Source organism: Phyllostomus hastatus, unplaced genomic scaffold (genome assembly GCF_019186645.2).
Source record: "Phyllostomus hastatus isolate PE091 unplaced genomic scaffold, TTU_PhHast_1.1 phas_contig_40, whole genome shotgun sequence".
NCBI lineage: Eukaryota > Metazoa > Chordata > Mammalia > Chiroptera > Phyllostomidae > Phyllostomus > Phyllostomus hastatus.
This window is the reverse complement of record NW_025333872.1, coordinates 72,863,121-72,877,258: the sequence shown is the minus strand read 5'-3', so window position 1 is coordinate 72,877,258 and position 14,138 is coordinate 72,863,121. Positions and strand designations below refer to the sequence as shown.

The 14,138-nt window shown below is 34.8% G+C and overlaps 1 protein-coding gene across 5 annotated transcripts in view; it reads right to left on the bottom strand.

Moving 5' to 3' along the window:
- LAMA2 (laminin subunit alpha 2) overlaps positions 1 to 14,138 on the bottom strand; it is a 517,841-nt gene that overhangs the window by 292,163 nt on the left and 211,540 nt on the right. For all 5 annotated transcript variants that reach the window (XM_045842659.1, XM_045842661.1, XM_045842662.1 and 2 more), the window contains exons 6-9: positions 13,696 to 13,785; positions 11,842 to 11,959; positions 6,454 to 6,632; positions 3,306 to 3,405 (exon numbers count right to left, since the gene is read on the bottom strand). In XM_045842659.1, coding sequence (XP_045698615.1) covers positions 3,306 to 3,405; positions 6,454 to 6,632; positions 11,842 to 11,959; positions 13,696 to 13,785 — 487 coding nt within the window. The remainder of the gene's footprint in view (positions 1 to 3,305; positions 3,406 to 6,453; positions 6,633 to 11,841; positions 11,960 to 13,695; positions 13,786 to 14,138) is intronic.

Here is a 14,138-nt window from a genome sequence, read left to right as displayed (position 1 = left end):
GAGCAGTTTAAGTTAATTTTTTTTAAAAACTGGAGAAATGCAAAACAGTTTTCTTCATGTCTTTAATCAGAAAAATAGAAAAAATATATGATGAATTAATGGATATGTTATAGATCTTCAAAATATTGAAAAATAAAGGAGTGAATCAGTAAACTGTAGTCTACTGAAAAAATAAAAGGAAAAGAAATGGAAACGTTACGGTGACAAAACTAAACACAGAATGAGTGTCAGACACACATACTAGCTGTATAGAAGTAAGTTAAACAATATCACTGTTTCTATTAAAAACATGGGCATATATTGTTCACAAAGGGTGCACAAAATAATGAGAACTATGAAAAATTAAAAAATGAATATACATTAGGTAAGCACATAGAAAAGCAAAAATTGTTGTAGTAATATTAAGGTACAAAGTAACATTCAATTAGAATAGATTCAATTGGATAAACTCCCATTTTACATTGATAAAACCCCGATAAAACCATAATTTAAGTATTTATACTTATGCTCCAAGTAAGCACTAATTACAAGTACAAAAATGTACAAATGACAAAAGATATTTGAAATCAAAGAAAAACTGTCCAAATTCAGTGTTTGAGATGACATTACCATTTAAAATACTTGTAAGTAAATATAAATAAATTAGAAGATATAATAATTTGAATTATATAATAATATTTAATTAAATAGTATATGGTACACAATATAAATATTTATTGTATCTTATCCATGACTAATCCACAAAAATGTTCACTTTCACAAGCAGAAATTATCTAAGGTTTGTTTTTTTCAAATGTTTTATTTATTTATTTTTAGAGAGACAGGAAGCGAAGGAGAGGGGGAGAGAAACATCAATGTGTGGTTACCTTTCCACTGGGGACCTGGCCTGCAACCCAGGCATATGCCCTGGCTGGGAATTGAATCAGCAACTCTTTGGTTCACAACCTGGCTCTCAATCCACTGAGCCACACCAGCCAGGGCTAAGATTTGTTTTCTTAAATGACCTCTAGATTTGTACCAAATGCTAGAAAAATTAGTGTTAAATTAATTATGAATATCAAAGGTAATGAGAGACTTTTATACAAAATTAAACCCATCTAAAATTAGTAAATAAATATTTCTCCTTAGTAAATTTGAGTTAAAGAGAAAAATCAAGATTTCAATTCCAGATTAAATAGTTCTCTAAATAGAAAATAACAACAATGAAAAATAACACCAGTGGAGAGTATATGACGGGCCTTTTTCTTAGATTAAATAGTAAGACCTCAAGAAATGGTGTCTATGGAATTCTACTCAGTCATTAAAAAAAAAAGAAGATTTTACCCTTTGCAACATTATGGTTGGACCTGGAGAACATTATGCTAAGTGAAATAAGCCAGTCAGAGAAAGACAAATAGCATATGATTTCATTCATAAGAGGAGTTGAATGAATAAACTGAACTGACAAGCAAAACTGAGACAGACTCATAGATGGAGGGCAGGTGACAGCTAGTGGGGGAAGGTGGCAGGAAGAGATTGAACAAAAAGGGAAAAGGAGTCTTGGACATGGACAATAGTGTGGTGATTGCTGGGGGCAGGGATCATAAGGAGACTAAATGGTAATGGAAAAATATAATAAAGGAATTTGTTACTAATAAAAAAAGAGATGGTACCTAATTTTAATAAATCATGAAAAAGAGATTTAAGCCTTGTTTTTAATACAATAAAGATACCATAGCAGAAATACAGAATAAGAATATATGAATGGTGGAGGTAATGAAAGCTGTGGTGTGAATGACACATTTCTTTGTCTTTAAAGATGAAGGCAATATTTAACAGTGAGTAAAAATACTGTTAAGAATATTATTCAGATATTGTTGGGAAGATAAGTTCTTCCAAAAGAACTTAATAGGAGAAAAGGCCCAATGTGATTGTATTTGGAAATGAGACTGGGAATGAACAGGTTTGAGATGGCACTATCGCTATTTATTTTATTCCTTTCCTATTGTTAAAATTTTACTTTATTACTATTGTTTTATAATAATCAAAATATTTTATGCAAAAATCTTTACTACAGCTTCATTAAAATGAACAAAGATTGGATATAAACTTAAGATCTATATAAAGTTGAGTATATAAAGAATTTATGGTACACCCACACAATTGTGTATTACTCAGGTGCTAAAACTAAATTTCATAGAAACTTTTAATACATACCAGGAAAAGCTCATTAGGTAAAGTTAACACAAAAAATGGTAATAGCAGTGTCTGTGCTGAATTACCACTGCACTCATTACATACTTGTTTTTCTACTTTTTAATTTTTTTATAACTTTTAAAACAATAATACACATTTTTAAAGTCAAGAGTAGAAAGTTAAGTGGTATTACTGAAAATAATGTAATTTCATTAAAACTATAAAATTATAGGATGCCATAAAATGAAAAATGACCTTAATAATTCACCATTTGAATATTAAAATAATCTTAAAACTATATGGCTTAAATTGATAATCCTACCATTTTGTGGAGAAAGCAGGGAAGCTGAACTGTGCCAAGGAAACATTGCCAGCTTTTACCTTGCAAGTCTTTGTGGGAAAAACCTAAACTGTAGCCGTAATCTATTTTGGTGTTTCCAAAGGGAAGAATCCACTCTTAAAAATGCAAAGAAACTGTTCCAGATATTTTCTATGAGTTTTCTACTTAAGCTTGGTCAGCAACTCTCCTGTAGCTCCTGAACATTCTAACACCAAGGAGTCATTCTAGCACTTGATTCCTGAGTGTTTGGAGTTCAGCATGAATTTCCATCCTCAAAGAGAGTATTTGGCATAAATTAGTGTCAGCCTCTTTCCCTTCATAAAACCATGACCAATACCTTTAAGTACACTTCTTCATGTACACTTCTTGTTTTCCATAGTATCTCCTCTAAGCTCTCTTCCCATTATAGCATACACATCCCTCAATAAGCCCTGCCCTTTGATAGTAGAAATGATTGAAGGTGCAAAACAATCCAATAAACAATAAGATGCGAAAAATGACATGTATCACTGATTTTTGATGAACAGATGATGCATTTGCATAGATATGTAAATATGTACACACATATGTAATGTAAAACAAATTAACTCTTGCTTTGAAAGCATTAAAAGTAAACATACACTTAATCATTGAGATGAATAAAAAGTTGGTTCTTGGAAGGAAGTTTGAGAGGTTTAAGGATAACTTTATTACATGAATGAAATTTACTGTAAAGTATTCTCTTAAACATTCCTATTTGGCTTTTAGTTGTCGTTTCATCAGGACAATGGCTCTTCACCACGGCTCTCACCTGGGCGAGCATGTTTCTCATCCTTGACACAGACTTCACTTACGGAACCGACTGGACCACAGTGGCATGGCTGGCACGGCCGTGGATTATTTGGAGATACCTAACAAAAATATTAAGATGCCTTTAATCGAGTATAAAAAAAAGACCAATATTTTTAAATTCAGCAAACTTTTAAGGGCAAATTAACTGTAATAATGGTTGGTAATAAATTATATATAGAAAATAATAAGAATTTACCTTCAGTATATGTTTGCAATTTCTTTTTTTAAGATTATATTTATTTATTTTTAGAGAGGGAAGGGAAGGAGAAAGAGAGAGAGAGAAACATTAATGTGCAGTTGCTGGGGGCCGTGGCCTGCAACCCAGGCATGTGCCCTGACTGGGAATTGAACCTGTGATGCTTTGGTTCGCAGCCCGTGCTCAACCCACTGAGCTATGCCAGCCAGGGCTTGCAATTTCTAAAATACATTTATTTTAAATGAATAAACACAAGTAAAGAGAATAGTTCAATAAACTCATATATATTTGTTACCTAGATTTAACAATTATCAAGGTTAATTATTCAACAATTACCAACACTTTGCTATGTAAGTTACATCAAATCTCATCCTTTGCTGAAGTTATTAAAAAACATCCCAAAGAAAGTGTATTTTAATCCCTATACGTTTCAGTATGCATTTCTTTCATTTATAATGACAGTATCATTATCACAACAAAAATAATATGTGCTTGATATTCTCTAATATAATTCCCTAATAAAATCTTTCTGATTGTTTTTTAATTACAATATGGTTCAAAATTAGTAAATTTTACCCAAATTTATTTTTAACAATTTATTCACATTATATAATTAATTTTTAAATTTTCATATTTTTTAAAATATTAAATATGTAAATTACCATATTTTGCCATGTACGGTGAACACCCACGTTTTTGGCCCAAACTTTTGGGGGAAAAATCTTTTGTTTTAACTTTTAATTCTATTTTGTATTTATTTATACTTAGATACTTGTTTTTTTTGTGTGTTATAAAGGAATTTTAGCATTTTTTTAAACAGGTATCATTATTGCTTTCTAGATTTACACTTTTAATGCATAAGCATGCATACAAGACTTAAAAGCATTTATAGAGATATGGAATTAATACTATCTATGTATAATGCACATCCTTATTTTTCCCTCAAAAATGTGGGCACAAAGTAGTGTATTATACTCAGCAAATATGGTAAAACTTGGTTTTCTAGGATACAGTACAACCTGGGAAGAAACAATGCAGGCTCCATATGAGGAAAGCTGGAGTTCACACCCCAGTGTGGCCGCTCATTGGATATGTGGCCTCCTGTTACTTAATTACTTCCTTGCAAAACCAGGATAATAAGAACTACAGTGATGTTATTAAATTAGAAAGAGGATTAACTTATAAGGTCTCTCATATACATTAAATATTCAATATAACTAGTAGCTTTTAATATTATAATATTTTTATTAAACAAACATAGTCTGTACTATTATACTGTATAGATGACATTTATTTTCCAAAAAAATAAACTAAATTATTTGCCTAGGAAATACACACACTTGTGTGTCTTCCCTCTTTCATTCAACATGACACTTTAAGATTTATTCATGTAATATAATCACTAGATCATTTTTTAAAAATTGCTGTACTGTTTATTTGCATAAATGTACCATAATTTTTAATCCACATTGGTGAATATTTGGGTCATTTCCAGGTTTTGGTTGGCTCCTATAAAACAATTTTATATGTCTTTTTTGTGGTCACGCTTTATTTACCTTGTGTAAATATCTAGGAATAGAATGCTTGTTTTATAGAGTAGGTGTATGTTTGAATTTATAAGAAACTGCCAACATTTTGCCAAATAATAACATTATACATGTTCACCAGAAATGTATGGGAGTTCCAGTTCTTCCATACCATCTCCAATATCTGGTGATTTGGTGCTGACTATCTTTTTGAATTGGCCCTTCTAGTGGGTATGGCAAGTGGATGTTTGACCATCACTAAGCCATTCCCACCATGCTCAGTCCTGGAGCAGATCTGCCATTATGAATTCATAGCAGACCTTGCTATGAATTTAATTTCCATTTTAAGTGCTTATTGGCTATTCCTATATCCTCTCTTAATAAGTGTCTGTTTAAGTCAAGATGTTCTTTATTCTAGAAACATTTTATTTTATTTTATTTTATTAAGCTTCCTGTCTACAGAGCATGCACAAGTAAATCTTTGTGTGTAGTGGGGAATGATGATTGAGATTGACAAGGTTAACCTGTTGTTCCAGCACCATTTTTTTTGAATAATACTTTCTTTTTCTCCTCTGAATTGCTTTGAAGTATTTGTTGAAAATCAGTTGATCATGTGGGTCAATTTCTGGGGTTCAATTTCTAGAACCCCAGTCCTGTTCCATGGATTTCTTTGTGCACCCTGTGCTGATAGCTTACGACCTTGATTACTTCAGCTTTATTATCCTAGAATTCAGAAATGTAAGTGCACTAACTTTATTTTTTTAAGAATATTTTGGCTATAATAGTTTCTTTAGATTCCCATCCAAATTTTAAAATCAACTTGTCAATTACAGAAATATTTGTTGGGATTGTTGTATAGAATCTAAAAATAAATATGGAGAAAAGTAATACTTTTACAATACTGAGTCTTTTAATCAATGAGTATAGTATATCTCCCCACTTTTTATATTATTCACAGCAATATTTCCAGTGCACTTTTCCAAGTACAAAAGACTTTCAGGTCTTCTATTAAACTTAGTCCTAAGTATATTCTTATAGTATTATTGTAAAAAGTACCTTTTAAATTGTTTAATGTTAATATTAGAAAGATTGTAAATATTGATATTGTTTATTTTTATGAAATTCACTAAGGTGAAATTAATTTATGTTCTCAAAATAAGAACAGTGTTTGTCTGGGGGTGGGATTTGGCTGGAAAGAGGCACAATGAAACTTTCTGGAGAGATGTAAATATTTAATATTTTATCTTCAAATATTTACATCAGTTCCCACTCTAAAACTTTTCTGGCCAGCTTTTAGAATTTGAAGTCTATCAAAATTATTTTTCTATATAATATGCCTTTGTATGAAGAAAATAACAGTTAAGGAAAGAAAAGGCATGCTTTACCCCTTTGGGTCTGAAGAAACCATCGACACACGTCTCACAGTTTATACCAGCAGTGTTGTGAGTACAATTGATGCACACACCCCCTCCAATGTATTTTCCATGTATGTTTAAGCTCAGATTTCTTCTGGCCACATTTTCATCATAATAGCATTCTTCAGCTTTCCCATGACAATTGCATGCTGCATTAGGGGAAAAAAATCATAAATATTAGTTTCAGGTTTCAGAGATACTTAAAAATCATATTCTGTATATAACTGATTTTAAACTATACAAGGATATATAATCAGTATAAAAGTATCTGAAAGTTATTTGGATTTATTGCCTATATTAATAAATTCACCCTTTTAATGGAACTTGAAATAATTAAAACATAAATAAAATTGAATCATATGAAATCGCCAATATTTGACTGATTTGATCTAACAAAAATAAAATTTCATATGGTTCAACCTATAATATCCTATTATGACAAATAAATATTACTGAACTATGGCACTGAATGATTAACATCCAGGTAATCTGTAGTGAAAAATGACTATAATCTCTGTGATATATACTATAATTAAAAAAGAATGTTTAGAATATAGTTCCTTTCTTTTTACTACTACTAGTAATTAAAATGTAACATTTTTCTGTATGCCATATCCTTTTCTAAATGTTTGATGTTTATTACCACTGATTTTTTTCCTCAGTATACCTTATAAGTTTGATACTGTTATTAACCTCTTTTCACGTATTAGTAACCTGAGGCCCAGAGAAGTGAACTAGCTTGTAAAAGCAAAGCAAACCAGTGCTACTACCGCTGGGAAATCAGGCTCCAGAGTCTGCAGAGCTAACCATTGGTGCAGCCCCTTCGAGTTGTATCCTATGAGAGAGATAAGATGTATGATAACTGCCAAACAATTAGGACAAAATGAGAAGCTTGCTTAGTGGTTAAGATCAAGTTATTTTGCACCAAACTTGGATTTCAGTGTTCTCTCAACTACTTAGTAGTCATGTGATGTAGGGAATGTCTTGATTTCATTAAGGGTCAGTTTCCATATAACACATAAGTGGTTAATAATAATTATCAGATGTTTTTTAAAAAATGCAAGTTAAATCATTAGGACAATGCCTTATAAATAAGTTTCAATTGCTTTCTCCTCCTCTTTCTTTGCTTTCTTCTCTTCCTCCTCCTTTTCTTTTTCATGCCACTTTATAGGAGTTTAGGAGAGTGAAAAAATTACTTCTCCAGAAAGAACTGGGTAAAGCTTTGAGAAATGGATAGAATTAATTGAGGATGGGAACTAGGGAATAGATATTACGCTGAGTGTCCTGCCTCAGATGATGAGTTTCTTAGGTGTCTTTACATTGATTTCAATGTATATACAAGTGTGTGTTTGTGTGTGTGTATGTCAATGCTTAATCTTTTTTTTTTCCACAAAGGACACTTCTAAATACTGTTCTAGACTATTTCATTTTCACAGAAAATAGCATAACTCTTTCTCTATTAGCATATGTTTCCCCTAAGGCTACACAAGCTACTTTTTAAATGGAGGAAAGAGGCACAATGAAACTTTCTGGAGAGATGTAAATATTTAATATTTTATCTTCAAATATTTACATCAGTTCCCACTTTAAAACTTTTCTGGCCAGCTTTTAGAATTTAAAGTCTATCAAAATTATTTTTCTATATAATATGCCTTTGTATGAAGAAAATAACAGTTAAGGAAAGAAAAGGCATGCTTTACCCCTTTGGGTCTGAAGAAACTGTCGACACACATCTCACAGTTTATACCAGTGGTGTTGTGAGTACAATTGATGCACATACCCCTTGTGTGCATCAGGTCCCTGTTAATGGGTAGTTACATTGTTTCCAGATTGTTCCTTTCTAAATAACACCGATACACACTAGGAGCATGTGGAGGTGGGAGTAGGAAATGAGAGTGGGAGCAGGGTTCTAGTGTCAGACTGCTTCACATTTGCCAGCTGAGTGACTTGGAGAAGAAAATTCAAGCCTCAGTATCATTTCAGTACTTATCTCTCTTATGGTTGTTTTAAGAATGCAAGACACCTAGCACAATGTCTGAGCCACAGTAAGTACTGAGACCCATAAATGTTAGTAGCAGCAAATTAATGACACGGATTGTGATAACATGCTCTGTATAGCTATACAAGTATATCTGTAAACTAGATTCCTACAGGTATATAATCTTGTCAAGAAGCATGGAAAATCCCACCCCCCCAATACTGTCAAACTACTCTCTCTCTCCGACAGATATGATAAAACTCATTCCTCATAGCTTCACCAACACTACACGTTATCAACCATTTGAACCCAGTATCTGGACATAGTATGCATTTAAGTATTTGCTAAATGGAAGAATGAACATTTTGAGTTTATAAAGGGTATTTCCATTGTTGTAGTTGGTACTTTCTTAATTAGAGTGTGGTAATATTTTTATGTGACTATGTCATTTTTCTTACTGAGAAATATGTTTCCATCTTTTTTCAATTTTAGCAGGTTTAATACATATTCTTATTGTTAGGTAAGCTCTTAATATAGTAAAGATACTATCTCCTTATTATTTGTTGCTAATGCTATCCCCAGTCTGTTGACTTTTGATTTAGAATATAGTATTTTTGCTACATTGATGGAGAATTTTCAAAGTTCATTCTAGAAGTCATGTAGTAATAAATGTAAATCAGTAGGCATTAAAAGCATTTTTATATCTTTAGGACAATGCACAAGAATTCTTAAAAATCTTGTTGTAAATATATGTTGCAAGAAACAGCCAAGCTTTCTGCTGTCACCATAAATAGAGGGAAATAGAGAGTAATACAACTTTATTCTCACACTATCTAGAATTAGTGCTGCTGCGAGTGTTTACAACCCTGAGCTGTGTAGGTAACACACTGGCTCTTGAGCAGCAGTTGTGTTCACACACCATGAGGAGAGGGTCCTTGTCTATAGCCCTGGCTGCTGTGTAAAGGCCCTGGGCCAGCACGGCCTCAGAGGAGTGGGTAGCGCCTACTCCCAAACAGCCATTTTTGCTCTGTCATGGACAGCGTGCTATACCACGAACGCTCAAGACATAAAACTAAAATGGTCCTTTAGTACAAGCTTAGCAATATAATAAATATTCTTTGTTCCTTAAAGATATATCATGCCTTAAATAACCTAGACTGATGAAAATTCAAATTGAGCTCAGATGAACTAAAATGTGATTATTCATTTTCTAGAAGGCTGTGTCATGTCACGAAAGGATTTTCCAATCCCCTATACTAAGGGGATTGGAACATAATGCAACATGGAAAAGAATATTTTCATATAAGCTTTTAGGAATGCATACATTGCCCAGAGCATGACATTTATATAACATTTTATGGTTAAGACCTCTATCTTTAATTTAGGGTTTTAAAAAGCATTTATTTTTCTATTTGGTAATACAGTCTCCCAACTGCTCCACAATCAAAGATAAAATTGTTTCGTAATTGAACTATTTAAAAAAATACGTAGCAGAAAGTGGAAAACCCCTTTCAAGTGGCTTTGTGCACCCCTGTTGCTAACGAGTTCGATCTAACCTTTTTGTTTCCTTGTTTAGACACATGGGCACAAGTGGAGAGTGGTAACAGATTTTGCAGGTGCATTGAACAGTACACAATTATAATTGTGTGACAGAATCTCAGAGGCATTGGGGAGAGTCACTGCCCTCAAATGCTACTTCTGACTGCTGATATTCCACAAGCAAGAGAGAAACAACTAAAATTTAAAGGAGTTTGAGAGCGAATATCCACGGGAGGCAGTTAACTTAAATTCATGCTTGGGAATGAATGTCTGCTTTTCACTGGGAGAACCCTAGGGTGTTGGCGACGGGGTAGGGCCCCTGATGCCCCTGTAGAATATTTGGTGGTGGGGGGCATTCCACCAGATATGTCTCAGCAATAACGGGTGATTTCTAAACCAAAATATATCACATGCAGGTAGACACAGATCAAAAAGCAAAAGAAGTGAGTGCAGAAAAATGAAGGGACCTAAGACATGAATAGTATATGCAGAATCTTAAACTAAAAAGAAAATATATTTTATGGTAGGGAATATTTTGAGGTTAAAGTTTGCTATGATTCAATAGTTTTAAAGACCTACCATGTCTGACGCCTGATAAAGGATAAGTATTTTTCATTCAGTAACTATATATGGTTGGTATTAGTTAAAATTTGGCTACCAGGACTATATTGGAAGTCATGTATACCTAGCAAACTAAAAAAATGTGGTTAGGGCTGAATGATTAACCAAAATACTGTTATTTGCTTTCAATTGAATTGGGACTCATGACCAGTTTGAAATTACAGTCCAGCATGAGCCTTTGTGTTTAGTCTTGTCTCAGCCTGAATCTGTCTCTAGAAACACAGGTTTCTCTAATGTCCCTGTCACCCTGCTGGGTCAGTTGGCAATTTTAGGCTATATAGTCATCTGCTCCACATCCTGGGTATTTCTGTTCTGGAAAAACTAGGCATATGGATTGTATTAAAAATGATAATAGTAAAGTAAAAAGGTTGTCTTACTGTTTTTAATTACTGGCTTTCTGTTTGGTTGCTACTGTGTGATAATTGCTATGGCATAGTTAATGCTAACAATTATCATGATGCTATTTCTAATATTAGCATTTTATACTGTTATTAATGAGAAACTATTAATTTAAAATGTTAATGCCTATTATTAAAATAAAAAATATTTTTTCCATAAATTTGATTTCTTACCATCTCTGTTACCTTTAACTCTCACATTCTTCCAAGCTACTGCCCCCAAACACCTTAGTAAGTTTAACCAATGAATCTTTTTTTTTAAAAACTGTCGGTACCCTAAACTATAATGTACAATCTCTCCCTTCCGGTATTTTCTTCTGTATTAGATTGTGGATACTTAAATATATTTGCTATAGAGGGGGGTCAAGCAAGGGGCTGCAAAGAAAGCAAGTAGAAGTCGCAGGAATTATATGGGTTTCAGAACCATTTTATAACATTCATGTTTAGAAATCTAGTCTCTATACAGTCCAGGTTTCACTGAATGTTTATTTACATTTCTATTATTCTATTAGTCTATGTATACATTATGCCATAAGCTTCAGTTTCACCCTGATGACAATAAGGGTATACTGTGCTTTTATCTATTTATCATCATCCTCACACAGTGATAAATTCATAGGGGTTTGGTAAATATTTCTCAAGTTAAAAAACAACAACAAAAAGCTGAGTAACTGAAATATCAGGGTAAAAGAGATGACCAGTTATTGCCTCGAGTAAAACTTAGAAATTGAGAAGAGTGCTTGCCCAAAGTCACCATGTTTATATTACCAGTGTCCCAGAAACGGAAGAAGTACATATGCCAGAGGCTCCTCAGAAACTCACCCTCACATTCGGTTTTGGTCAGAAAGGTCCCAGCTTGCCAAGGCTTCTGGTGGAATCCTGGGCAGCAGCGATCACAGCTGTCTCCGCACGTATTGTGTTCACATTCACAGCGGGATTTCTAGTCAAAGTGGGAGGGGAGCATACTTTTAGCAGTCTTTAGACCTATAAATAAAAGGCTTTTCCTAAAGTTAAAATGAAGAGAAAACTTCTAAAACCCCTGTCAGTCTGGGAAGGAAGAGGTGCCCATCTCGGAAGCAGGTATATCTAACCAACACCAGATTACAAATGGAGGTCCAGGCTAGCTCTGAAATCACAGGGCTTCAGCTTGGAACAGAGTAGAACCCCCTTTGGGATTAGCCTTGAAGACCAAGATCCCCTTTTGACACCTGAGAGAGTTTTCACGGTTGGATGTATCCATATTAAGGCTTCCCTCAAGGTACTGTGAACATTTGGGAATGCGGGCACAGGGGAGAGAGTTGATCTAGGCATCCAGGGGCATGATTATAATAGAAATCAAATGTCCTCTGACTGAATCTCCTGTGTGTTTTGAGCACAGTCTTTTACAAAATTGTTACTGAATTTATTGGGATAACATTGGTTAATAAAATTATATAGGTTTCAGGTGTATAATTCTATAATAGATTACCTGTGTTGCATTGTGTGTTCACCACCCCGAGTCAGGTCTCCTTCCGTCACCATTTATGCCCCTTTACCCTCTCCCACCTCCCCCACCCCTTCTTCTCTCTGGCAACCACCATAATGTGGTCTGTGTCCATGAATTCCTTTTCTTTGCTTAATCCTTTCCCCTTTTTCACTCAGAGCCCCAAACCACCTCCCCTCTGACAGCTCCCAGTCTGTTCTCTGTATCTGTGAGTCTATTTCTACATTGGTTATTAGTTTATCAAGTACAGTCTTGATTCATTGCATGATACTGGCCTTGGAGGGTCCTCAAGGCTGGGAAAGAACTGCTTGTCATGATACCTAGTACACAGACACACCTTCTGCAGAAAGCAGCACCACAAACGCGCCCCGCTGAATACACCAGGGCATTAGAACCTCCCTTAGGAGGCAACATTATGATGCATTAGTCAGAAAACAAGCTTTCAGAGAAATGCCATTTGCATTATTATTTTAGGAAGAAAAGAAAAACAATCTGTATGCAGGTAGCTGTGTTCATGGATCTTACTATTCCATCTATATCTCCCATATGCTATACAGCAAATGATTTTTTCACCAATTTGTGTATGACAGAAAAAAAAAGATGGTCATTCATCTTTTGTTGAGGTCATGATCACTTACCATGTTGTCATGAATGAAAAATTTGTCCCAAAAGCACTGGAGCATTTCCTGGCCCAGCAGTTTCGGTGCTGTCTTGAGCACTCTCCTCTGCCACGCCCCTCACCGCCACCGCCCCCGCCCCCGCCCCAGCTGGTCCCCTGTTCCATGGCCGTTCATGTTCACTCTCAGGCATGTTGTTCGCTTGTTTGCATTAGTTTTTTTTATTTTTATGAAAACTTTTAAAAGAAATGGTGAAGTAGATTGACGGCGGGCATTCTCTAAAGCCGAATCATACAGCAGACTGTCATGGCTAAAGAGGTTTCAGAACAGAAAGAGCAGTTTGGAGTCTTTTGGGGGGCGGGGGGGGCGGAAACGAATCTGGTTTCTGATACTGTGACGGCTGACTTCGGAGTCCGTCATGCCAACTGCCCCATTTTACTCCTGGGTGGCTTTCTGTTACACTGTCTCTGCAGGGACCTGATTCCGGTTCATGCCATCCCTCGCGGCAAAGCCTCTCCTAAAACATTTTACAGCTCAGAGCTTCATTCTGCCTAACCATCCGGTCAATATACATACATTTGCCACTGGATCAAGTGGACACGCCCTGGCATGACCGTAGCAGATGCACATCCCTCCAACGGAAATATCCTTGACCGAGTAGTAATACTGCAAAAAAGCAATCCAGAGAGAAATCCTGGTGAGATGACGGCAAGATGACAGTAACAAGAGGGGATATTCAGTTAAGAACTTTACTCTCCGCTTTTGTCTTTAGTTTGAAGCACATTTGTGTTTCCACAGGAGAACTGAGGACTCACGGAAGTGATCAAGGAACTCCTTGCACTGCGGTTACAGCCCAAAGAAAGAGTTCATGCAAGGTGGGCATTTTACAGTTTCTTTCCCACAGACAGTACGGAGTCCATGCCGAAGTATTTGTTATTGAGAACAAGTTGTTATAATTCTTCGCCAAAGGTATTTTAGTTTCTTGAAAGAAAATGTCTTTCATTGTCATTAGAGAAGTG